This window comes from Copadichromis virginalis, linkage group LG12 (genome assembly GCF_057382275.1).
Source record: "Copadichromis virginalis isolate Kocher_CV1m ecotype Utaka linkage group LG12, C_Virginalis_male_GT1.1, whole genome shotgun sequence".
Taxonomy (NCBI): Eukaryota; Metazoa; Chordata; class Actinopteri; order Cichliformes; family Cichlidae; genus Copadichromis; species Copadichromis virginalis.
In genome coordinates this window covers 8,520,655-8,545,972 of record NC_140629.1, presented here as the reverse complement: position 1 = coordinate 8,545,972, position 25,318 = coordinate 8,520,655, and the positions used below count along the sequence as shown (strand labels likewise).

The following is a 25,318-nucleotide window of genomic DNA, read 5'->3' as shown; positions in this document are numbered from 1 at the left end:
TAAAAGGCTTCAGCCTACTAATATTTGTTCATAAAATAGATGCAGGACAGGCTGGAGAGATTATATCTCTCGGCTGGCCTGGGAACGCCTTAGTGTTCATATTCATATTAATATTCTTATTCTTCTATGACAAAAAAAAAAAATACCGTGTTCATTTAAGTAACTAAACAAAGCAGTAAGAGATCTTTTTCAAAAATTCTTTTCTTTATTTTTTATTTGTAATTTTTGTAGTGCTCCCTACTATGTGAACCTCTCACCTGAAGTTTTATGTTTATTGGTTTAAGCCAATTAAATTCTAAACTATCAACCCCAACAATCAAATGATCCCCTTTAATAGCAAGCACTGGGCAACTGTGGAAAGGAAAACTCCCTTTTAACAGGAAGAAACATTTGACAGAACCAGGCTAAGAAAGGGGCAGCCATCTGTCATGACTGGTTGGGGGGTGAGAGGCAAAAGGAAAGAAAAATGAGAGCACACATTAGCTATATGTTGCTCACATTGCCTAAAATGAACAACATATGGTTTTTTTGGACTGTGAAAGAAATGCCTCAAGTCAGTTTTCAGTGAGTTGACTGAAGACTTTTCTGGATGGCCGAGCGGATGCTTGTCAGAAACAGTTCATTTCCTTTCTTGGTGAAATGAACTCCGTCGGGTAAAAAAATTGAGTTGTTGAAAAACCTGATGCGAGGATGCTCAATAATCACTCCATCAAAGCGGTCGACAGCCTTTCTAATGCTGGCATTCACAATCTTCCTGTCCTTATTGATTTTGCCTGGATTTCCATAACTCCACACTTGACGCTCGTTGATGGATGAATATGCAAGTGTCATTGAGGAAAACTCTGTGTACAGTTGCAGCAATTCCTTCTCAATGACAGAAGAAAGTTTATAAGCAGAAAAGAGTCCCAAATCATTGCCCCCAGCATGGATTACCAGTATGTCAGGTGGACTCTGTGTGGATAGGTCCTCATAAAAATGAGGAAGGACTCCCCACCAGCGCATTCCTCCTTTGCCAAACCACTGGACTTTGGCATTAAGTCCAAAATTTTCTCCAAAAGTCTCTTTTTCTTCACCCTCGTCTCATCTGATGTAGCTGGACCCAATGATCCACACTTTTGTTTCTCTCTGGTCTTCTGGCCTCTTGTTGTCTTTCAGTGCATTTTCAGAGGTTTTGGAATCGGGGTCGGGGGGGGGGGGGGGGCGGCAAGCCATCCAGGTCCTGAAGGCTAGGGAAGATGAAGCCACTGTCAAAGTGTCTGGCTCCAAAAGTAAGTCAGTCGATGATGTGGTGACCCCTGTCAAATAACTACACTGAACCGGACTTCTTGACTTTTTTTGGCGAGTCAGTGCATTTGAATGAACCACGGATGATAAATATTATGACCTCCTGTGAGGTGCAGCATGTTTAAAAAAACTCTGCTCCAACTTTGGTGCACAAAACTCTAGCATGTTATATGTCTATTAGTTAGGATACTTTATGGATACAGGTTGGCCTCCATTGGACTCCAAAGTTCTAATATGGCAGCCAAAAAGCCAGTTTTGGAGTTCAGACACCTTTAAAATACATCCTGCCCCAACAGGATCTTTGAGCTTAGGTCGATATACCTACATGCAGAGTGGTTTTTTCCCTCTGAGGTCTAATATAAGCTTGGCACTGTCCATTCAGTACCAAAACTAGAGAACAATTTTCAAGTCAAGCATTTGATATTCTGATAGCACAGAGTTAGAGTTTAGGGCTAGGATACTTTTTAAAGAAGACGCCACACATAGAAATCCAAGCACTTACTCGGATTTCTGGCAAGTCATTTATTGTTGCTTTACCCCCTCAATTTTCTGGAAAAAGTTTCAGCAATGTTTTGAGAGAAATGCTGCTGTTGTCAAATAATTCCCTTTGGAGGTCATAAGAGCATTTTATTCTTTATTCTGTTCATATGCAAACAGCCCTGAGAAAAAAAGAATTAAAAAGATCAGTACATAAATTCAGCTTTATTGAAATGAACAGTAGTTTTGATACAAGCAGGAGCTGAGGGAAAGCTCAAAACAGTGCACTGCACAGATACAAAAACTGCCACTGTCAGAGTTGTTGGCCCACTGGATTAGTAGTCTGGATAATCCCTTTAAAGTTGTTCCTTTAAAAGATGGGAGGAATAAAAAGATTAGTTGAAAAACATGGAGTAGATGGACCCCCCTCCCCCTCCCACTGAGAGCCAAAAGCTTGATTAAGAATTCTGCAGGAAACTAAAGTCTTAACTTGTGTAGTAAACGGAAACTCCCTTTATACCTACACTGAAAACTTCCACGCCATTCAAGTCGTTGCGGCATGCGTCGACCTGACGTGTAGTTAGACTTCTCACGAGGTTCCCGTTGGGTTACGTAGAAAGTTACAGCGCATGGTTAAAATGGGATTCTGGTTATTGCACAAGTTATGACGTAGTTGGGATGTAGAAGTATAATTCACGTGTAACACAAACTGAGTTTTTTTGTTGTCTCCCGCGACCCCGCTTTAAACTTACTTTATATACAGTACAAAACATGCATTCCATGTTATTCCACAACTATCAGTCTTACAATGTACACCGACTTCACAAAATTAAATAGAAATCATAATAAAAATCAAATAATACACAAACTCTATACATCCGTCACAGACGCTACACGCAAGACATACTTGGCTACTCCTATTTCTCCAACACTTTTAAAACAAACAAACAAAACCAAAAACAAACATTTTTTCAAGGTTTTATAATTTATACACCACACTGTGCTCTGACTACTGGGCTATTTTCAAAATAGCCTGAGGTAAGCTTTAGCACATGAAGACATCCTGTAGTTCATTTTCAAAGGCTATACAAATTAAATTAAATATGATTTAGTGCCACAAATCATTGAAGATCAACAGACACAAACAAAAGAAATGTAAAAAAGGTTCCTGTTGCATGTTGTTCTCTCACATGTTGTTGTAAACAAATTCACCCACAAAGTGTCAAAGTACATTTAGTCACTTTAACTGACCAAATTTCGTTTGATCAAGTTACAGAAAGTTTCAGTTATCAAGTAGTGCAACACAATTCCAACAAACAAAATTACTCTACAGTGACAGAAAAAAAGGCAAAAAAACCTCCCAAAAGGCATGACAGGTCAAAATAATAATGATAATTAAAAAATAAAAAAGACCATTCAGTGTTCCCTTTTATGCTTGCGGCCAACGTCTACTTCATCCAGGCCAGTGGCAGATCTGGACTGCTGCAGTTTTTGGAGCTGAGAGTGTGTACGAAGCGGCTGCTTCTTGAGCTTCTCCAGGTGAATATCAATGGGGTCACGTTCAGGCTCTACGACTGGGACGGGCAGGTAGCCACCGTCCCTGGGCAGGCACATGCACCATCCGGCACCAGCCAGGTCCAACTCGCTGTAATTAAACTTCTTCAGTTTGAAGTCCACCATGTCAGCTGACTCGCTCATCTCCACCAGAAGGTTCCAGAAGATGCAGCTCAGGACGATACCCAGCAGCTGCAGGAAGATGATCAAGACACAGTCATCTTGTCAGTACTCATCTGAGTTGCTAATCATGAAAAATTTATCAAATATTTGTTATGATAATTTTTTCAAGGGGGATCTAGTGTTTTCCCTCGTTTTCCAGAGGACAACCTGAGGGCCTAAAATAAGATCAAGATTATTTTGCACTGTGAATCATCCAAAGCTACTCTAGTGGAGTCCAAGATAAAAAACAACCCCCCCCCCCCCCCCCCCCCCCACCCACAACAACAACAAAAACCCCAAACTGATGTATCATCAAAAATCGATTTTCTGTGTGCAATGCATTTATCAACAAGGCTGATCAATCATGCAAAAAGCATTTGAGAACTACTAACAACTCCCATGTGCTTCTTACGCGCAGGTATCTTAAATCATGCCAAGCTAAGGTTCGATATATTGAGGATTCATGCTTCTCTGCCCAACGACTCTAATTTGCTGCATAGACCCCGACTTCAACTAAAACAAAAAACGTGTTTTGAAGACAAGTCGTTCTGTCTCACCCCATCTCATCCTCCACAATAAGCAAGATGTTAAGGCAATACTCTGCTCTAAGCATCTTTTTCATCTTTGTCATTTATTTGGCACCAAGTCAACAAACAGTGCTGTCGAATAGTATTTGCCCCTTTCCCGATTTCTTAATTTTGTCCAAAAGTCAGTTTTTAAATTACAATTTAATTTATTGAGGGTAAAACACACTTTCCAACTCTACCTGGCATAAAAGTAACACAGCATTTGATAAAAAGATAAAAAGAACATCACACTAACATTCAAACAATCATAAATTCTGGTCTCAACCAGAAAATCCTGAAAGTTCATACTCTGAAGCTCAAGGACACTCATGTTATGCAGCAGGACACTGATCCAAAATACCAACAAGTCCACCTTTGGATGTTTCACTTCCCTAATCAAAGTCCAGACTTCAATGAGAATGAGATGCTTTGGCATGACCTTAAGCAGGCTCTTCATGCTGAAAAAACCTACAATGCAGCTGAATTTTTTTTTAAAGTACAAAGACAAGTGGGGCAGAATTTCTCCTCAGTGATGTGAAATATCTGATAGCAGTTATTGGTGCTAACGGGGGCACAACCATTTATTAGGTTTAAGGTCACTTTTTTTCACACAGGGTGTGACAAATATGCAAAAAGAAAAACCTCTAAAAAAATCAGGAATGGGACCTATACTTTTTCCACAGTACTCTATTATTGAAACAGATTTTCAGTTTAGGTTTGAGGTTGGATTCAGTAAGGAAGTTCAACCATCCATTCTCTTCTGCTTTTCCTTATCAGGGTCACAGGGGGGGTGGAGCCTATCACAGCTGTCATAGGGCAGCACGGTGGTTAGCACTGTTGCTAATGTCCGACTCCACCATCAGGCCAGGGCCTTTCTGTGTGGAGTTTGCATGTTCTCTCTCCGTCTACCTGCCACAGTCCAAAGACATGCGGCTATTGGGGCTGGGTATGGAAGTTAGAAGAAGAAAATGCAACTCATCCATGCAAGTTCTTTGCTGTCACTTATTTTACCTTTTCTTTAAGAAGCTGGTGGACAGACTTGTACTATAGCGCTTTTCTATTCAGTAAAAAGCACTGAGCACATTCACCCACACTCTCCCTCGCTCTCTCTCTCTCTCACACACACAGTGCTTTTTCCTACATATTTAAATGCTCAGTAATCATTTGAAACAGATTATTTCAGTTGCCTAAGGGCAGGTGACATGCTGACTGGAGGAGGTGGATCAAAACAGCCATCTTCCAATTAGTGGATTAGTGGACATAGTTTCGTTCTATACACTACACAATGCCAGTGTTGGTATGTGAACTAGTCAGGGTTTTTGCTGATGGCAGTAAAGCAGCAGCAATAATGCAGAAGATTTGTTCTGCACGTTGGTGCCAGAGCTGCTCTTTCATGTGCTGAACTCACAACAGTGGACTCTGTTAATGCGAGCTGCCGGCACAGTTTGGCAGAGAAACACTCACAGTGGTAACAGAAAAATTCCATTCATAATTTCCTTTTGGAGCTTCGGCCACTACTCTGCTGTGAAGAGAGCCATGTGAATGCCGGCCCTGCAATACAATAGCAGGGCAGCAGTAGAGCGCCCTCTAAAATGGATATGTTGGAATGCATTGTATTATAAAAATTATATCCAGCTGTAACAGGATAGAAGTAGCTAATCTTTCCTAAAAATCAAGTCAGATCAGAGATAAATTTAGAATTCAGAATGAAAATCAACAAACAAAACTGGGTGCTTGCTAGATTCCCAACACTTGATCAGCTTCAGCTGCTTCCAAACAGAGAAAGTCCTCCCAGAAGGCCACCTGGCATCGCACATGCAGATTAACCATTAGAGGTTGCAGGAGACCACAAATTAAATAAATGATTCATTAGTATCAGTTTATGCAGAGTTGAATGAAACATCACTTTGAACCCACACAACAAATGAATAAATCAGGCATCAACATATAGTTAGTGTTGCTTGATGTAATGTATGAATGTGTAGGAGAATGTTCATTATAGCACCAGTGTGGGGAAGTCACCTGTGATCTTAAACCTGTGCAATTAATTTGAAAATGTGTATTTTATCCAAAAATGACAACGTTCTATTAAATAAAAATAACGACATCAGAGTGCACTGCAGTTTCAAGGAGACAGACATACAATTATCCACATTTGGCAAAAGGAGACTACTTTGTGAGGGGACACACGGAGGGTTCACCGCAAGATGCAAAAAAGCAAGAAACAGCGAAGCCAGGTTACAATTTGCAAAAAGAAATCGGAAAAGCCAGAGCAATACTGCAGCAGGATTCTTTGGACCAGGGACACTAAGATTAAGCAGTGACACAATGACACACAAAAAATGCCATAGTTTATGATCAGAACCGTGCAGCATAATTATGTCAACTTGTTCAATTATATTTTGGAAGCTGAAAGCAGGGGACTGTGTAGAAAAGCAGCATCTCTATGGTTATTGTCACGGTTTGGTGAAGACCCTCAAATAAAAGCTGAAAGTCTGCGCTGTGTAAGCAAAAGGCCAAGCTATAAAACAAGTGGTCCAGAAATATTGTATTGTGACACAATGTATGATGAGTATTTTACTTTTGTCACAACAAAGAGAAGATATAAATGTGGTAACATAGCTAACAACCACCACTGCAGTGGACACATTTTATTACAATAGAGACTATGAAAACAAAAACAACAACATCCACACTCACTAAATATCCGTACGTTAATCTGTTTCCTCTAAATATTCATTTTTTCCCCAGTCATCAGTGGGAGCGGCGTCATGAGGTCTCCACAGAAGACACAGCATTAAACTCTGCTGTTAAGAATTTCCTAATATAACCTTATAATGAATCCAAAGAACTACAAATTAAAAATAGCCTGATGTACGCTCTGTGATTAACGATTTAAAACAAGAAATAAATATCCATCCATTCGCTTCCGCTTATCCTTTTCAGGGTCGCGGGGGGCGCTGGAGCCTATCCCAGCTGTCATAGGGCGAAAGGCGGGGTACACCCTGGACAGGTCGCCAGTCTGTCGCAGGGCTAACACATAGGGACAGACAACCATTCACACTCACATTCACTCGCACATTCACACCTAGTGACAATTTAGATTAATCAATTAACCTATCCCCACAAGCTGCATGTCTTTGGACGGTGGGAGGAGCCGGAGTACCCGGAGAGAACCCACGCAACACGGGGAGAACATGCAAACTCCACACAGAAAGACCCCGGCCTGATGGTGGAATTGAACTCAGGACCTTCTTGCTGTGCGGCAACAGTGCTAACCACCGTGCCACCGTGCTGAAATAAATATGCATTAAAAAAAAACTACACTAATGTTTCTGTACAGAAAGTCTCAGTGTGCTGTCACATGTACACAGACTCTTATGTACAACTTCTAGAGTTACTTTCTGTTTCCATGATGCACAATATTCCTCTGTAGAGGTTGTATGAAATCTAAATTCATCCACAGGACAGTTTGTGTCCTGCCGTCTGTCCATAACCTCATATTTATTAAACATTATTAATCAGTGAGACTGTCACAATTGTGCCTACTGAAGGAAGCAGGTGAAGGTTAACTTAGGCTTTACTGAAAAAACAAATCCTATTTTTTTTTCTGGCAGGAGAAAAGGTACTCTTTCCCAGTCAGGAAAATTTAAAAGCAAATGTACCTAACCGTCAGAGTAAGTGATGGCTTACAGTTTTGATAACAGGATTCCGCGGAAGAAGTGCAAATAGTTTAAAAAAGAGTCGCGTTTCAGTGAGTCGGTGCCTCGAGTTTTTAATTACCTGTGGCAGCCCAATGGCACAGCAGAGTCCAACGGTTTTTCCAATGTTGTCACTCATCCAGAGGTTGACTGCGTGGATGCAGCCTCGCACATGGATCAGCTCATGCAGGGTTTCACGCTGATACACAGACCAGACGAAGACAACAACAAGACAGTTTCATTTTCAAAGTCAAACTGAGCTGCCGCTAAAAATAAACAGAAGTAGAGAATTTCGACAAAGTACAAAACTGTAACACTAATTAGCCGCAACATTAAAACCACAGACAGGTTAAGAGTTTAACATTGATCTCTTTACAATGCAGTGACCAGCTGGGGTCACTTGTGTGAATGTATGTTTTACATGAACACCAACAAAAACACTGGTACAAGCCAAACACACTCCATACAAACGGTGCTCCCTGATAGCAGTGGCTTGTGGAAGGAAGAGTTCAAGGAACCCAATAGAGAGTTCAAGGCATTGACCCGACCAATAGAAATCATCAGATCCTGATCTAGTCAAGCCTCCGTGGAATGTGCTGGAACAAGCCTGATGCCCCACCCTAAAACCCACAAGAATTCTGTTGCCATTGCTCCAGTGCCAAACACAACAGACAGTCAGAGGATCATTGGCAGAGGTGTTGCCCATGCAACATCATGCAGGTGGTTTTAATGCTGTGGCTGACTGGTGTGAGGTAGAAGTCACTTTCTGCAGTCACAATTAAAAAGTAGATATTATAAAAGTAGATATAAAGTAATACAAATGAAAAGTCAACTGAATACAAGATGGTTGACAGCCATTAAAATAAATGCATTCTTACAGTATTAGCATTTCCACAATACTACATCATACTAATGTCAGGTAAAGAAAAAAAAGGGGGTTACTCAAGTAATATATGAGGAACACATTAAAGTTGAATTCCTCACGTATCTTTCAGTGTGTGTGTGTGTGTGTGTGTGTGTGTGTTCAGACAGATTTGTTTGTATGTAGATCTCCACATTAAAGGAAAGACAGATTTGGACAGCGGTGTTGAGAGGAGATCAAATTACATTTAGTCACCTACAGAAGTCAAACATTGACAGGATTGGACAGAGTAAGGCTGTCAAAAAAAGCAGCTGCAGGACTGCAAGATTCACTGTAGATGTCATATTACTTGACAGAAGATCAAGATGTCGGTATTACGAAACAGCGTTTGAACAGAAAAACAACAACATCTACTTCAATATACGTTTGTGCATCAGAAGGTGAGGCTTGCCCTCAGTTACATGGTGGTTGTGTTGACCCGTATATATGAGATCTCCAAAAATGTTGATGTTATGATCCACAGATAGAAAAACCATGTGATAAAAGTTATTATGTTGTTCCTACCTGTTTATCCAGAGTCTGGTAACCACACAGGGTGTTGATGACGTCTTCCGTCTGTGCAAAGAGCAAAGATGTCTAGAGTCAGAAACAAGATTTAAGCTGAGCCACGGTGACCAGAGACACCACCATGTAGACTGAAGCTCCTCACAGGGGGGTTGCTCCTGTCCCCTGCCAACTAGAGCGTAAACTCAGGCCTTGGCAAAAAGGCTGCAGCCATGACAGATAGGAACTGATAATGGCACAAACATAGCCAACGTTCAGCCTTCATAAGCAACTCTTCTATCTCTGCTCTGTATGTGTGTGTGTGTGTGTGTGTGTGTGTGTGTGTGTGTGTGTGTGTGTGAAGAGAGAGAGAGAGCTGGATAACTGTCATTAATTTCTTCAGCACACTCCGCTGCTTCCAGAGACGCTATCAGTGCTTTGAGCACAAGAGCAAGAATGATACTCGGCATATGGGAGATGGAAGGTGGCCGCAAGTGACCAACATTTCCCTTAGAGAAAGAAATCATCCAAAGGCTCATACCTTTGATTCACACCCTATTTCCTGTTAGCTGGATGATGTTTTTCTCTCACAAAATCAATTACGAATGGGTTGTGGAGATAAAATCCCCCCTTCTTTCTTTGATAAAGCACAGGCCATCGCTACCCTGATGAGAATTTGTGGACATGTATGAGCAGGACAGAGATAATCAGACAGAGCAGCAGGTCAAGGTAATATCACTGATGACATCACTCTTTCCTGGCCACAAGATATCAGTATTTGCCAATTAGAGGGCTGAAGTGGCTCTAAAATGTGTTCCCACCATAGACAGAATGTCTGCGAGGCTGGTTTAACCTCCTAGGACCTGGCGTCCACATATGTGGACATCACATTTTGGGTTATTTAGACAAAATACTCAATTTAACTCTACAAGGGCCTGATATCCACTTACGAGAACATTATACTGCTACTGTTCTATCGAAATTTTAAACGAACATCGTCATATGTGGCTCTCATTTTTCTTAGAAACAAAAATTAGGTAAAAAAAAAAAATCTGGTAATTCTTTGTTTTTACATTCATCGGGTCCCAATCAGCCCAAATATCAAAGAGAAATTAAAAATGCATGCCGTGGAAGAGTTCGGGTCTTAGGAGGTTAAAGAGCCATTTGAGGCCTTTGAAATAACCAAACATACACAAACTTTGTGTTGTTCATATGCCCATATAGCCATACATCTGTCTGAAAAACAAGTAGTTCAAACCTAAGTTTCTGCTTTAGCTGCAAGCTAAGCTCTCTAACTTCCGGAGGACTTCAAATGCCTGTAGCTGCAAGCAAAGGAGTAAGCAGCAAATCACTTTTCACTGACGGTGAGTTAGCATCAAAAGTCATAGCCTCACACATACAATTATCTGGTAAGCATGGGAACATAAATGTACAGCATTAAAGCATTAAACTATTTCCATATCTCCAGTAAAGAGGGCAGATGTTCAATCAAACGCCGATTATTCTAACTTGGTTAGTCTCAGTGTAAAGAAAGAGTCATCTGATCATGATCCATAATTAACATCAACAGCAGCTGAAGTAAACATTTAGATATTTAAGTACAAATTTTCCTGCGTCTTCTTTCCTCTTTTATGGTGTCTGGTAACTGTAAACTCACTAACAGCAGAGGAAAACTAATAACATATGTCTGCTAATGTAATCCCGATGTCCCCGGTTATATTTTTATATTTTATAAAATATAAAAAAACACTGCCCACTACAGTGTTAAGCTATAAATTAGACTCTTTGATTAAAAAAAAAGAAGAAGCTTAAAGACATTTCTAAATTTGACTCCCTTACATGGGCTCATGTTGAGCTAATGGTTCAGATGTTCAAATGATTGAGTTTTCTGTGAGCTGATTTATCTTACCTGCTCTTCTTCCTTTTTAAAAAAAATTGTTTTGTTTGACCAGCATTGAAACTGAAAGGTAACAACGGATTTTGCTCTCAATTATCAGAATTACAATGGACTGGACTCTAGGTGTAAATAAATCCCTAACCAGCACCAGAAACATCATGGTTTTAATAACAGCTTCCATACCATGTTTGTATCGTCGGTGTATGTGTGTTGTTTGAACTCACCTTGTGGCGAATACAACATGTGTATGGAACCCCACATGCTAGTGGACCAGTACCATTGCAGAAATGGTACTGGTTGACTTTCCAGTCTTTATACTCATCTCCTCCACAACATGAAAACTGGGAAATAAATGAGGGTAAAGGAAAAAGGCTGTTAGGAGCCAAGCATGAAGCAATAGCAAAACAAAAGAGTGCCTAATTCAAAGCGGTGCCTGTATATCCACCTCCTACAGAAATGTCACTGTGGCAATGCAGTAGAAATGAAGTGGTCATGTAAAGACAGGAGAGTTTCTGGCAATCAGTTAAAGGCTATCATTTTAAAGCACTTCAAGGAGAAAATTCTCCCCTTGACAAAGGACATCTCCATCTCTGCAATCACCTGGGCACAGCTGCATGCTGTTACACAAGACAGCACACAGATAAGACAGGAGGACAGGCAAGCAGGAGCAGGATTTACTGTGCTTTCCACTGATGAAAAAGTCCCTCGATAGAAAGCCTTTGAAAACGCTGTGATAGTTAAGAGGCAACATATCATTCCTGAGTAGACACTGAAAGCTTAAATGTCCTTTTCAGCCGATCTTTAAAGTTCAATAAATAAATATCCTGTATCTGAAGAGTGTTAGGTCAGCAGAGCTGACAATAGGTGCAATCTAAGTGCAGTACCTATAAAAAGCAAACAACTGAACTCGTTTAAATTTGGCTGTCATTCCCTATGAAGCAGTCACGCTGTGCAGCAGTACACAGGCCACACCACACAGATTCCTAATTCTGCACAGTTATTGTCTGTGTTTGGTTCCTGCCCACAGCCGTACCATACTACATTTGTATGCAGCAGAAACAGTCTCCTAACGTTTTGATCACATCTTGTACTAATATCAGAGCTCACTCCCTGGATATCCCACTTGCACTTGGGAGCACTCAATCTCACTCTATGTGTCAAATTAAGGACTTTCTTTTTCAGAAAGTAGAATGTGGTGAGCAGGACGGGTGGTACATCTCAGCCCTGCTGAAAAAGAATAGTTCATAACCCCTAAAACCTCTAAAAATTCCTGTGAGTGTGAACTACTTCATGTACAAACTGTGTTTGAGCATGCACTTCTGAAGGGTGAACTAGCACGAGACCGTCTCCTATTAAGGTGGAGCTTAATATACTATAATAATGAGACAATTACTCTGGTTATCCACTGGCAGATCACTGAGTGAGACTTTAGACACAGTCTGCAAACACACTCAAGCACATGAAATACTTAAAAAGTTGTCTAGATAACCTCTAGATGGTATAGCCCACATCCTATTATTCCATTGGCTCATCAGTCAGCTACGGCACCTGTATAGAAAAGTATTTCACAAAAAGACGCACTGTCTGTCAACATTTTCTAATGCATCACTACCTTTTGCTGCACGTAGTCCAAGATGTTTTTGAAGTCGAGATCGTCGTAGTAGTGTTTAATTCCTTCTCGTATAGTGCTCTGAAACAAGGCAGACGTCTAGATGACACAGAGGGAGAAACGCAGAGGAGAAGGGGTCATGGTTATAAATAATGGCAATCATAAAGTACACCGAAGAAATAATGGGCTGACCAGAGCTGATTATAGTTCTGACTGGGAGTAATGTTCAGTACACTCAGAAGGTTTTCTGATCCTTCAAAGTTTTCTATATTTTGTTATATTTTAGGCTCATTTTAAAATGGATTCAGTTCATTTTCACACTTGTTCTTCTTCAGAAAAACAGGCTTTACTTACTAAGTACTAAGTGAAGAGTCTGAATACTTATAAAAAATTAAAAGCACCATATGAAAGCACCTGCAGCTGCATGATATCTACAGGTCTTTTGGGGATTGATTGTATCAGCTGACACACCTGTATTTTACCTGTCCTCCTCCTTCTTCTTTTTTAAAAAAAAAAAATATATTTTTGGCCTTTTTCAGCTTAATTTGATAGACACAGTGAAGAGAGGACAGGAAAGCAGGAGCAGAGAGAGCTCTAACCCGGGCCAGCCGCTATCAGCTGTATGGCATGTGGTTGCCCGCTCCAGGCACTGAACTAAACCCGCGCCCTCAGGCATCTTTCTTCTTAAAGGTCGTCTTGTTGGCAGAATTGTTCACACTTACCCAGCTTGGTAGGGGAGTGTCAGTGTACAGTAATTTTCAGGCTTGTCCAGTGATATTCTACTAGGTTCATATCAGGACTGTGCTACTCGAGAGCATTAAACCAGCGGTCCCCAACCTTTTTGGTGCCACGGACCGGTTTATGCCCGACATTATTTTCACGGACCGGCCTTTAAGGTGTCGCGGATAAATACAACAAAATAAAACTAGTACCGGTACCAAAAAAAGAAGATTTATTCATAACACACGTGAAAAGACCCAGGAAAACAGAGTTAACGATAAAAACGATAACAAAATAACGCTGAAAACCGATAAAAACCCTGAAAACCATACATTTCACACCTGAGCCTCAACTCTCAGGTACCAAACGACTCACGGACCGGTACCGGTCCGAGGCCCGGGGGTTGGGGACCGCTGCATTAAACCATTGTTAACATGGAGACCGTTTCCCCTCAGAAGAACAAGAACACTGGAAAACACTTTCCTTTAGGATTGCACCATCTCGGCAGGGCTAGCATAGTATAGAGTGATCGAAAGGTCGGGGGGTTTGAATCCACTGAATGGCTACCCTGAGTACTGTTAAAGACTAGTAGTTAAACATATGCCATTTTATGACCAGTAGTCAATGTAGTAAATTAGCTTAACAGCTGTAGGCCATATATTATCCTTTAGTTCTAATGGTGTGCTATGTATGTAGTTTAGTCTCTATTATACTCTTGAATAAAAGAAACAATCATTTGTAGTTCATTAGACAAAGTGTGCATTACTCTGTATCCTTGATCGGCTGTGAATGTCTGACACTGTTTTCTTGAGATGTTTTATTGCTGAATCATGTGAAGAAGGCTGTAAGAGGGAGACTAGGTGTCTGGGCAGAAGAGATAAAACCACATTCTTCACCCCCCTTCCAATTTCACACAGAAAGACAGGGAGGCAAGGTCAGGAGCCAGGCTCGCGAAGAATTAGAAAAACATGTGAAGATGCAGCTTTTATGACAAAGAGGGGGGCTGTGACTAGCTATAAAAGTCTGTGAAAGTTGCCACCATTTTGAGACATGCTGTCGAACCTCTGCAGGCATCTCTCCCGTCCGGACGTTGTAATGCTCTGACTGTTGAATTGTATGGAAATAAATGATTGTTGATTGAGCATTTATACACCGAGTATTGTCCTTCCTTCAGCCCAAAGATTCAAAGAATTGGGAGAATTCAACAGTACTCCTGAGCAAGGTACCATCCTCACATACTGCTCCCCGGGCGCTGGACTGGTGGCTGGTGGCTGCCCACTGCTTCACTGAGTGAATGGGTTAAATGCAGAGGAGTAATTTCCTATGGGGATTGTTAAATATCAACAAAATCCCAACAGGATTAACAAAGTATATATTATTTATTTAATTAAATTTTATTATTATCTCTTCCTGCATTCATCTTTTACTTTATTCTGACAATTTTGAACCTGTTGCAGAAGAATATGGCCAGAGCATGATGCTGCCACCGCCATGTAGTGCCTGTGGTTCCAGGCACTATGAACCGAAACACTTCAAATCACTGTATTTTACAACTTGCAATGGCCCAGAAACCTTCATGCATCCTTTCCCAGATCTGTGGATTGTAGGAGATTCATCAACTAGGTCAACAGACAGTTCTCTCAACTTCGTAATTTGGTTTTCCATCTGAAATTCCATCAACTGTCTGACCATCTGTAGGCAGGAGTGTGCTTCTAATCACGTCCAGTGAATTCAATTAGGCATTTTGCTTTGAGCTTTAGCATCTTAAGGACCTTTACCAGAAGCAGGATGCAGTATAGCATGCACAACCATGAGTATCATAAAAAAGGGCCTGAATACAAATATAAATGAGGTAATTCCAGCCTTCCATTTCTAAGAAATAAGCAATTCCAAACTCTCCATTTTGGCTCATCAGTTTTGAGTTTTGTATTCAGACTGATGAGGAAACAAAATATTGAAGGGACTGAAAACCATGCAAAAAACACTGCACCGTGGACTGAGTAGACTGCAATAGATGCACAGAGGACATGAGATGTTTACCTTTTTTTCAAAGATCAGAGCTGTGGCGAGAGCAATTGCCTGGAGAAGCAGCAAGACACAGAGAACACAAAGGAACTGTGGAAGAAGAAGAAAAAAAGAGTTACACAGCATAAAAGTATATAATGGGTAATGGTGTGCTGACAAACTAAGAAAACAAACTAGATCTATTATTTTTTAAAACCAAGAATAAATTTAATTCTGTAATCGAGCAAAATGTGCTCAGTTCAGTTGCTCAACACAAAGATGCACAGCATAATGGACCCGTTTCAGATTTCAGGCTAAAAACCCACCAACACTGAACAGCCAAGACCTGCTGTCATACAGAAACTGAAGTATAAGTATATACACCCCCGGCTTTTCCGTGGCATGCTTCCAGAACTGTCTCGTCACAAACAGGGCCAGCTAACTCATTTTACTTCTTTAACTTGATGATTGACAAAAATGAACTGGGCTGTTGAGTTGTTTTTGCATTATCTGAAAGCTGTGATAAACACTTGTTCAAAGATCATTTATAAGTGAGGAATGGCCTCTCTGTAATTCTGTTGTAAATTATTAATAGATTGTAAGAGTTCAGACTTTCAGTTTATTAGGTCACTGACATTATTACTATTAAGCTTAATGATATTGTTGATTTGAACCCGGTCCTCCAGTATTTAAAGTATTTTTGGTTATTTATTTGAACAATACACAAATCTGCAGATGTTCTGCTACTATACAATTTGGCTTAAGCATGTACTGATTGGCTCAAATGTAAGCTTTAGATTAGTGTCTGTTTTAACAGAAAACACTTAAGAACAGGCACACTGCTTTAGTAAAACTGTCATTAAATCTTCAATTAATTCTTCAGTTTTTTGGAAACAGAGTTAAACAAAAAACAAAAGAACTTGGTAAAATTGGGTTGCTATAAAGAGAAGCAAATACCAGTTGAGGGGAACATAATTTATATTTCCCCATTAACTTCATGTCTTTCACGATATAAAATTAGTTCTTTTCATCACAGTATAAACAGAGGCATTACATTTTTTTTATTGCCAACTTTTAATCCCCCTTTTAATTTAAGTTATTTAGCTATAGCTAATTAGATTGTTACACAGCAAACACAAAAAACATTTCCCTGCTCCCTTTGAGTTTTTTTCTTCCTACTACTGTCAAACCACGAGCTGTGCTGAATTTAAGGAGTAAAGAGTGATCAGTGGTTTAAATGGCTGTGAACTCATTTTTATGAGGTTTGATGAATGTGGCAATTTGTGCATGAATATATCCAGAAACATGTTTAAATAAATGTTTTACTTTGCATTACCCGTTTCATTCTGAAACCAAATGTCAAGTAGGGCTGCTCGATTATAGCAAAAATGATAATCACGATTATTTTCACTGAAATTGAGATCTCGATTATTTGACGATATTTATTTAACAATAACAATGTGTTGAATGATGACTTTAAAGATTGTCAAAAAATAATATAAAACAGTGCAAATACTGATAACAGTGCAAATGTTTACAATATAAAAATCAATGAAAAATGTAAACTTCTATGTTTAGTGAACTTTGCAGTGTTGCTCTGTGGTGCAGCTACATTGTAGCAAAGTTTACACACTGTGTCCACTTGATCCACGTCTGACTGAACCCATAATGTTTCCACACCACTGAAGTTTTTTTTTAACCTCTTTTCAACCAACAGCAGTCACTCTCCTCTCCAAATAACTTCTGCTTAGCTTTCCGAGCTTCCCTCGGGTCCTCTTAATCAGCGGTCCCCAACCCCCGGGCCTCGGACCGGTCCCGGTCCATGAGTCGTTTGGTACCGGGCCGCGAGCGTTGAGGCTCAGGTGTGAAATGTCTGGTTTTCAGGGTTTTTAATCGGTTTTCAGTGTTATTTTGTTATCGCTTTTATCGTTTACTCGGTTTTCCTGGGTCTTTTCATGTGTGTTATGAATAAATCTTTTTTTCGGTACCGGTACTAGTTTTATTTTGTTGTATTTATCCGCGACACCTTAAGGCCGGTCCGTGAAAATGTTGTCGGGCATAAACCGGTCCGTGGTGCAAAAAAAGGTTGGAGACCGCTGCTCTTAATTGTTGTGACACGTGTTCGAAATGCAGAGAGGTGCGCTCGATTTGCCACACGGAGCAGCGCGAGAGTAAAGCACGAGGGAGGGGCTAATAATCGGCTCAGTCATTTTTAATGATCGTTGAAAGCCCAGATCGTAATCGTGATTAAAATTCGATTAATTGAGCAGCCCTAATGTCAAGTTTACAAAATTATCAACACAAACATAAACATGAATACATTATTCTGTATCAAAAAGAATAGCATCAACACAGATATGGTAAATATAAAATACAGTCATGGTCAGATGTTTGTATACACTCATCACGGTCATGATCGTCTGAATTTTTAATGAATTCTTTGAACTGTTCTTTTTCCAGGGTGGAATGATTGTACAGCATACATTTTTTCTGGCTTTGAAAAACAAGAAGTGTGTGCACACATTTGAATTTGTTTTTGATTTCCACTCAAGGCTCAAATATATACACGCTCACTAATATTTTTAGTGAAATGTCCATTAGCAAGTTGCACCTTGACCAGATGCTTTTACATCAACAAGCTTCTGGCATAATTCTGACTGGATATTTGACCATTCTTCTTGGTAGAATTCATTCAAACTGGCTGGTTTCCTGATAAGGAGCTGGCTTAGTCCACAAACTGTCGATATGGTTTGTCATTTCTCAAAAAGAACAGTTAAAAAAATAATAATTAAAAACCATAAATTACCATGACATTCATGCCCATGATGAGTGCATATAAACTTCTGACAACAACTGTTTATCATTACAATTAACCTCATCCATTCATGCTTCTTCTTATTTTCTGTCATATACAGGATGGTAGGCGCTCATATTAAACACCTCCAAATCTGAGAATGAATGGATGCAGAGCACCAAGGCCCAGTATAAGATAAACCAGGATTATTTTGAACTGGGAGCCCGCAAAGTGAAACTTTATTAGATTCCAGGAAATATGAAGCAAGAAAATGAGCAGTACCTGCAAGACACATCCCCCACCTGTCCGCCTCCATCTCCCTTACCATGTGTAGCAGGGTCTTATTGTCCCGGAGGGATCCAACCATGCCCACCACTGACACAGTGAACATGACCAAGCCCAGCAGGATGAGCACCACGGCAGGAGCCAGGAAAAGACCCTCCAGGGTTCGATTCTTCTGCCTTTCCACTTCAGCATACACTCCCACGCACAGTACACAAAGACCCATCAGCTGGACAGACAGAGAAACAGAATCGGAGGGAGGTCATGCGATGAATACGTCAGAAAATCTTACATCTTACATCAAAAAACTTTATATTTACCTGTATATTTACTGTGATACTGCTTGGTGAGTAGTACAGACTGACAACTTTAAAGGACTTAAAAGTCTAAATTTCCTGCTTCAACACTTGCTTTAATATTTTTCAGAATTAAGATGCCCTTTTAGTCAAAACTGTCTAAGAAGAAATGCCAAAGCCAATAGACAAGGCTGAGCTACTAAATGGAAACTAAAAGCAGTTTGTTGAAAATGAAAAGGAACAAACAAAAACTTGATATGAATTTGACTGGTATGCTTCTCTTATGTGGGTAAAAAAGCTTTAGCATGCAAACAATTTACCCTGCCTGCTTAAAGGCTGACTCAGACATTTAATTGAGAGGTGATACAAATCCCTCTTTAAAAAAGTATCTTTAATAGTTCAGCAAAGGTCACTTCCACATAATTTCTACTGTCACAGTTTACTTGAGGCCAGACTAACAAATTATTGTTAGGTGAATGTGTTACTTCTCAGCCAGGATGAGGCTCCAGACCACTCAAAATTCATATATCTGTCCATCCAACTTAGGTCATAGTGGGGGCTCGAGCCTGTCACAGCTGTCATTGGGCGAGCAGCCGCCAGACCACGACAGTGTTAACACAGAGGACACACAATCGTACACTATCAGCCCACGCCTCCTTCTGTGGGAGGAAGCTGGAGAGAACCCATACAGGCACAGAGAGAACATGCAACATGCAAGGCCACAGCCAGCCAACTACTGCACCACTATGTCAACTGCAATATACCCACTCACTGACGTTACACAGAAAATGAAAGAAAGTGAAGTCACAATTGGCAATTTATAAGCCCAAACCATTTTACACTTAAAAGGAGGAAGCAGCGCAATAGCTCAAATTTTAAGTTGCGATCGGAAGCGAGAGGTTTCAGGCTTCACACAGCTGAGCACCGTGCATGTACAAGATTGCACTGGTCTTTAATGAGTTTAATCAAGATCACACAAAGAAACTTTGAGTTATGAGTAATGACCTGCTGAACCTCAATCTATGCTAGGTTTCTTGCCAGTCTTTATCACTTAGAGCAAAGTTGTATCACTCAGTCGGACAATGCTGTATACCTAATATGGTGCTGACGCAGTCAAAATCAAAGAAGTGACTGCAATACATACATAATTAATGTTAATTAATTATTTAATTACATGATTAATGTTATGTGTCTGGTGTTTAAGAGGCGGATGTCCACAATAAGGACAATGCTGGACAATACTTCCCACCCACTCCATGACGTGCTGGCTGGTCACTGGAGCACATTCAGTGAGAGACTGAGATGCACCACTGAACTACACAGGAAATCATTCCTGCCTGTGGCTCCCTGCACAACTCCTCCATCTAATGCACAGTACACAGTGCAACAGTTAAACCCTTCTGAACATGCTCTACAGTAAAATAACAAAGTTTTACAGGTAGAGTAAAATGTCAGTCTGTATATTTCACCTCTGCAATATTATGGATATTTGTAATTGAGCTTTTTGAAAATATTAGAGCTATTTCTTATATTTTGTAAACTTTGTAATATATTATATTATTTAATTTAGTTCAGTTTGTTACTGTTATTGTCTTGGAGCAACTGTAACCAAACAATTTCCTTAGGGATTAATAAAGTATTCTAATTCTAATTAAAACCAAGAAAGAGTGCAAGAGAAAGTTTTGGGTTTTTTTGTCAAGCATGTTGAATAAAACTTCTGGGTGAAATTTTAAGGTAATTTAAAATGTCCTTTGCATTACTTTTGATTGTTGAATTTTTAGGCCTCAATTACAGCACCGTGTGCCTATTTAGGCTCGCTTTTCATCAATTCATCCATCCATTCTCTTCTGCTTATCCTTAACAGGGGGCTGGAGCCTATCTCAGCTATCATAGGGTGAAAAGCTTCATAGATCTTGCTATTCTGTCACAGGACAAACACAGAAAGACAGAGAACCGTTCACATTTAAGCGGGATTTACAGTCCCGCAAATGTGTCCGTCTGCATACGGACAAAGAGGGGGGGACGCATGGGGAGATCCGAGATGTGCTCCTGTGCAGTCCTCCAAGATCCTGAGTGTGGGTTGCTGAAGTAGATGACGTAATTGATTGCTAAATGTTGAGTGGCTGACAAGTGGGCCGAAACAGAGAAGGTAGCTATAGCGGGGTTCACTGGGAAAAGTTGACCTGGTCGACGATCTTACTGTGAGGTAACAGTTCTAACCCACCGTGCCATCGTGTTTCATTTCTTCTATACCATCCCAGCTCACAGCAAATACTAACAAATACCAGCCCTTCAGACTTCGAACCCTAATTAAAAGCAGAGATTAGCCAGTGTATTTTAAGTTTGGATAAACAACACCACCAATCCTACAGGGACAGCAAAAACACTGGAGCATCTTTTAGCCTGCGTTCAGTTTGTTTTGTCCCTCTGTGCAATCAAATCAAATCAAATGAGAGCAGAATTACATTGTTGCTGCAGTAACACAAAGCTGGAAATGCTCCCTTCAGACATTTTCAATCTGCATTACGCAATATCAGTGATGATGGCCTCATTTTACTGCTTAAATTCTCTTGTATGGTTGATTTAGGAATCGTTCCTAAGAGATATGACCTTTATAGATAAAATCTAAAGTAAATAATCTCCCAAGTTTATTAAATGTACAGATTCAGAAGCTTTGGTTTCTTGTAAACAAACCCCTAAATGGGCTGGAGCTGCCCTCGTTGCTCACATAATGTTGGATAAAAGCAAGAAAATGTGAAAGGATTGTAAGGGGCACAGAAAAAGGGGCAAAAATGTATGCTGGTGAAACATAATGATCATCATTACATAATAACAAACAACCCCAGGTCCATAGTCACACCCTTGCTTTACACTTTGGTGTCCAGACAGTTTCATTAGTTACTTGTTACTTTCTGCTGACATATGAGAAAAATAGAGGGTTGCTTAACTAATGGAAGTGGTAGAAAAAGGGAAGGACCAACCCGTAGTTGCTTCCCTGTTATTGATTTTCATTTGGAAACAGAGGCAATCTGCTTTAAGAGTAGGGTCCATCTAATTCAGCTCCAATTACAATTCACAACCATCTATAAAGCACTGGCAGATCCTGTACATCTGGCTTATTTCCAATATCAGTGCTAACCTTTCTCACAGAAGTAAAGAAGATAAGAGAGTTAACACAAATGGGTCACAAACCCCCAAAACCACATTGGGTTGTGAGGGGGCCAAAAACAGTGACACATTCACACAATTCTGTGCGTGTTTGACTGTAATAATTAATAATTAAGCATTAAGAGAGAGACATAGGTGAAGGCTGACTAGATGAACGTCAGTTTGCAGTGCTAATGGAAACAAGTTAAGCTTATAGCTTATATATAGCTGGCTGTGGTGCAAACTGAACATTACTCTAACATTCGTTCTGGAATTCAAAATGATATTGAGGAGGGGTTATGGATGCCGGGAGGCAGGGGAAAAAAAACACATGCTAAGAATGACTCATCTTTACTTCTTAATGCCCTTGCAAGACATTCATGGACTCTTCCAGCATTTTAAGTGGTTGCCAGATCCTTAATTATCACCAGCCACTTTATGAAGGAATAACACGAGAAAATTCAAGCAGATTGTTCATTAAGCTGCCAAAATTCCTGCAGGGATAGAGAACTTCTGCAGCTAAAACTAAAGTTAAATGGTTAAGTGCAACTTACTAAAACAGAGCTGGACATGCAATAATGAAATGTCAGATTTTGATGTCACCTTTGCATAAGTGTGACCATCCTAATGAAACTTTATGTCAGTGTTTACATTGATAAAATTTAAATTAGTCAATTTATCTACTGGGCTAGTTAGGAGTCAAAGAAATCTGTTTCTGTTTGCTCACCTTCCTTCACCTTAAAGTAATAAACTGAATAATCTGTGTGTAATAATGTTATTATGTACATTAAACTATTTGTACAACCGCGATGATTAAATAAAGATAATCGAATGAACATGAATAAAACACAATTTCTGGATTTAACCTGCATTACAAAAATGATACGATGTATTATTAGGAATTATAATAAGTAAAAGAATTAGCATCTATCAGCGGCGCCGGATTTTCTGTCGGCGTATTATTTACTCACGTCATCGTACCTTTAACTGGATCCAACGCCCTGCACCACGATGCTGTTTGTTAGTCCGAGCCCCCGGTGTATTGTTTTAATGCCAAATTGAGGAATGAATGTCTTATTTAAAAGGCAGGTGTGATAACAGGTTATGCTTTGGGACGATACATGGGGCCTTATGGGAAAATGTCTTTCCGCAGACGTAACCAGCTAGCTAGTATCCAGACAATTCCAAACCGAAAGCCATTGGAAAAACACACCCAATTTAATTCTACATTTCCCAACACAAAGTAGTGATTAGAAACTCTTAAATTCCTAATAATTATAATATTTTAGTAAATGTGGAAAGTGTGCTATCGAACTCAATACGGTTTCTTTCAGTTTGATCACACACATATATCCAATCTGAAGCTGTGCCCCATATGTAGGTGGAATTTAGCTAGTGTACAAGGAAAATCAGTGATTTCCATTCAAATTACAGTTCAAAGACCATTTATCTTTGTTCAGTGATATATGCCGAATTCCATAGTAGATTGTGTATTTTTGCAATATGGCTTAAGTTATATGCTACAAAATACACATGACCCTACAGCAGGTGGTATATATTGAAACACCAGTGTTTTCAATGATCTTTGGAATGATGTCTTGGCGATGATACTGGATGCTTAGGGTCTTGAGTTAGCAGACACTGTTGCAGCGCAAATGAACTTACTACCAAGGCTGACATTAATTTTTGGACCAGAAACTTACCGAGAAGAGCATTGAGTAGATATTTAAGGTAAATTTGATGAAGTAGTAGAAGTAGTTGGTTTTCCTTAGTTCATTGTAGGAAGGCATGGTTGCTTGCGATAATAAAGCTAGCTTAAAAAAAAGCTAACTAGCTATCTCTCGTTTAGTTCGAGCGATATAAAAAAAATAATGAAAAATAAAATATTCTTGAAGAAATACAAAACAAAAACTTTTAGGAGACCTAGTTGTGTTTTAATAACGTAGCACCTCTCATTTCTCATATATTATTGTGGCTCACCACCGAAACAAAACCACTTCCGTGCGGCCGGCCAGTCCACGCTTTGTTTTGACTACATTCTTAAAGGGGCAGTGCACACAACCTCATTTACTTCAACTCAGCAGCCAGCTACTGTACACCTGTAACAGCATTTGTTGCTTAGTTCAAGTTTTTGCACTTATTTATAGATATGTATTTTTGTAGCGTTTATGGGAAAAACATAGCAATGCAAAGCAAGACAGTCTGTATTTTAATTTAAAGGTGCTCATGGCTCCCTGAGGTAGCATAATGCCCTCAAAATGCTGACAAAAGTCTGTCTTTGAAAGAGTAGGATTCTAAAAAATAAGAATAAAATAAAATAACCACCCTCAAAAAACAACTAAATAAATAAATGCGTGAAAAATGTTTGTAAATGAATTGGTTTTGGATTAAAAAATTAATAAATAAAATTAGAATATAGGCAGTAGGGACTGTTACAAGCAGTGCGCAATCAATGTGCAGTTTATTAGTTACACCATTTCAGCTGGCAGTTAACACAAATATCTAATCAGCCAGTCATGTGGCAGCAACTCAGGACATTTAGACATGTAGTCATAGTCATGACGACTTGTTGAAGTTGTGGAATGCAGATAAAAGGTGGTTTATGGGCCTTTTTGCTGCTAATAATGTCCATTGAGTGGACTTTTAACATCCAAAGAGGGTGGCAAATGGGTTGATATGAGTATTTCAGAGACTTGATCTGCTGGGATTTTCCCACACAACCATCTCTGGGGTTTACAGTGAACGGTTAAAAAAGCCAAAGTATTCAACCCGTTCTCACTCCCAAAGCGTAACATAGATGCGCAGCAGTTTTAAGGGCAAAAATGCCTTGTTGATTTCAGAGGTCAGAGAAGAATGGGAAGACTGTTTCAAGCTGATAGAACCACTTATTATTTGATCCAAATTTGTTGTTGCTCTATAAGAGCATCTCTGACAGCACGTCAAACTTTGAAGCAGGTGGGTCTCAGCCGCAGAAGACCACACTGGCTAAACTCCTTTCAGCTAAAAACAGGAAACTCAGGCTACAGTTCTCACCAGAACTGGAAATAGAACATTGGAAAAAAAATTCCTCATCTGCTAAGTCTCATTTTCTGGTGTAACATTTGGATGGTAGAGTCAGAAATTGGTAAATTGGGGTAAACAACATGAGAGCTGCTTCTAATGATGGTGGTACAGTGATGTGAGGTATTTTTCTTGTCACACTCAGGGCCTCTTAGTACTAAAAGAGCATTATTTAAACACCAAAGCCTGTCTGAGGGGCATGAAGACCATCACTGGATTCAGGCCAACCAACAGCAGGGGAGCTGAGGGAGGTGAGAATAGAGCCGACGAGTTGAATCTGTTTTTCAATAGATTCGACACCACAGTGTCTGCTCCCACCCCCACAACCTCACCTGCAGTCAGCCTGGAATCCAGAGCCAC

General features: G+C 39.9%; 1 protein-coding gene and 1 pseudogene across 2 annotated transcripts; both read right to left on the bottom strand.

Moving 5' to 3' along the window:
• Positions 1-561: 561 nt before the first annotated feature.
• Positions 562-1,212, bottom strand: LOC146696485 (uncharacterized; annotated as a pseudogene).
• Positions 1,213-1,966: 754 nt separating this feature from the next.
• On the bottom strand, positions 1,967-23,921 carry LOC146696484 (tetraspanin-15). Of its 2 annotated transcripts, XR_014923253.1 has the most exons (9): positions 23,602-23,921; positions 18,499-18,684; positions 15,416-15,490; positions 12,659-12,754; positions 11,271-11,387; positions 9,171-9,221; positions 7,827-7,943; positions 2,286-3,507; positions 1,967-2,129 (listed from the first exon to the last, which is right to left on the bottom strand). XR_014923253.1 is itself a non-coding variant. In XM_085474598.1 (8 exons), the coding sequence occupies exons 1-8, from the start codon at positions 23,686-23,688 to the stop codon at positions 3,178-3,180; spliced, it is 1,059 nt and encodes a 352-aa protein (XP_085330724.1). In that variant the 5' UTR covers positions 23,689-23,921; the 3' UTR covers positions 1,967-3,177. The 2 variants fall into 2 exon arrangements, 1 of the variants encoding a protein (XP_085330724.1); XM_085474598.1 differs by having other exon boundaries at positions 1,967-3,507.
• Positions 23,922-25,318: the final 1,397 nt, after the last annotated feature.

Coding starts and splice junctions, on each gene's coding strand:
- LOC146696484 (XM_085474598.1), bottom strand. CDS start 23,688: ATGCCTTCCTACAATGAACTAAGGAAAACCAACTACTTCTACTACTTC. Junction 12,755..15,415: donor CTCTGATCTTTGAAAAAAAG/GTAAACATCTCA, acceptor TGTGTCATCTAG/ACGTCTGCCTTGTTTCAGAG. Junction 3,508..7,826: donor GTGCCATTGGGCTGCCACAG/GTAATTAAAAAC, acceptor ATCTTCCTGCAG/CTGCTGGGTATCGTCCTGAG.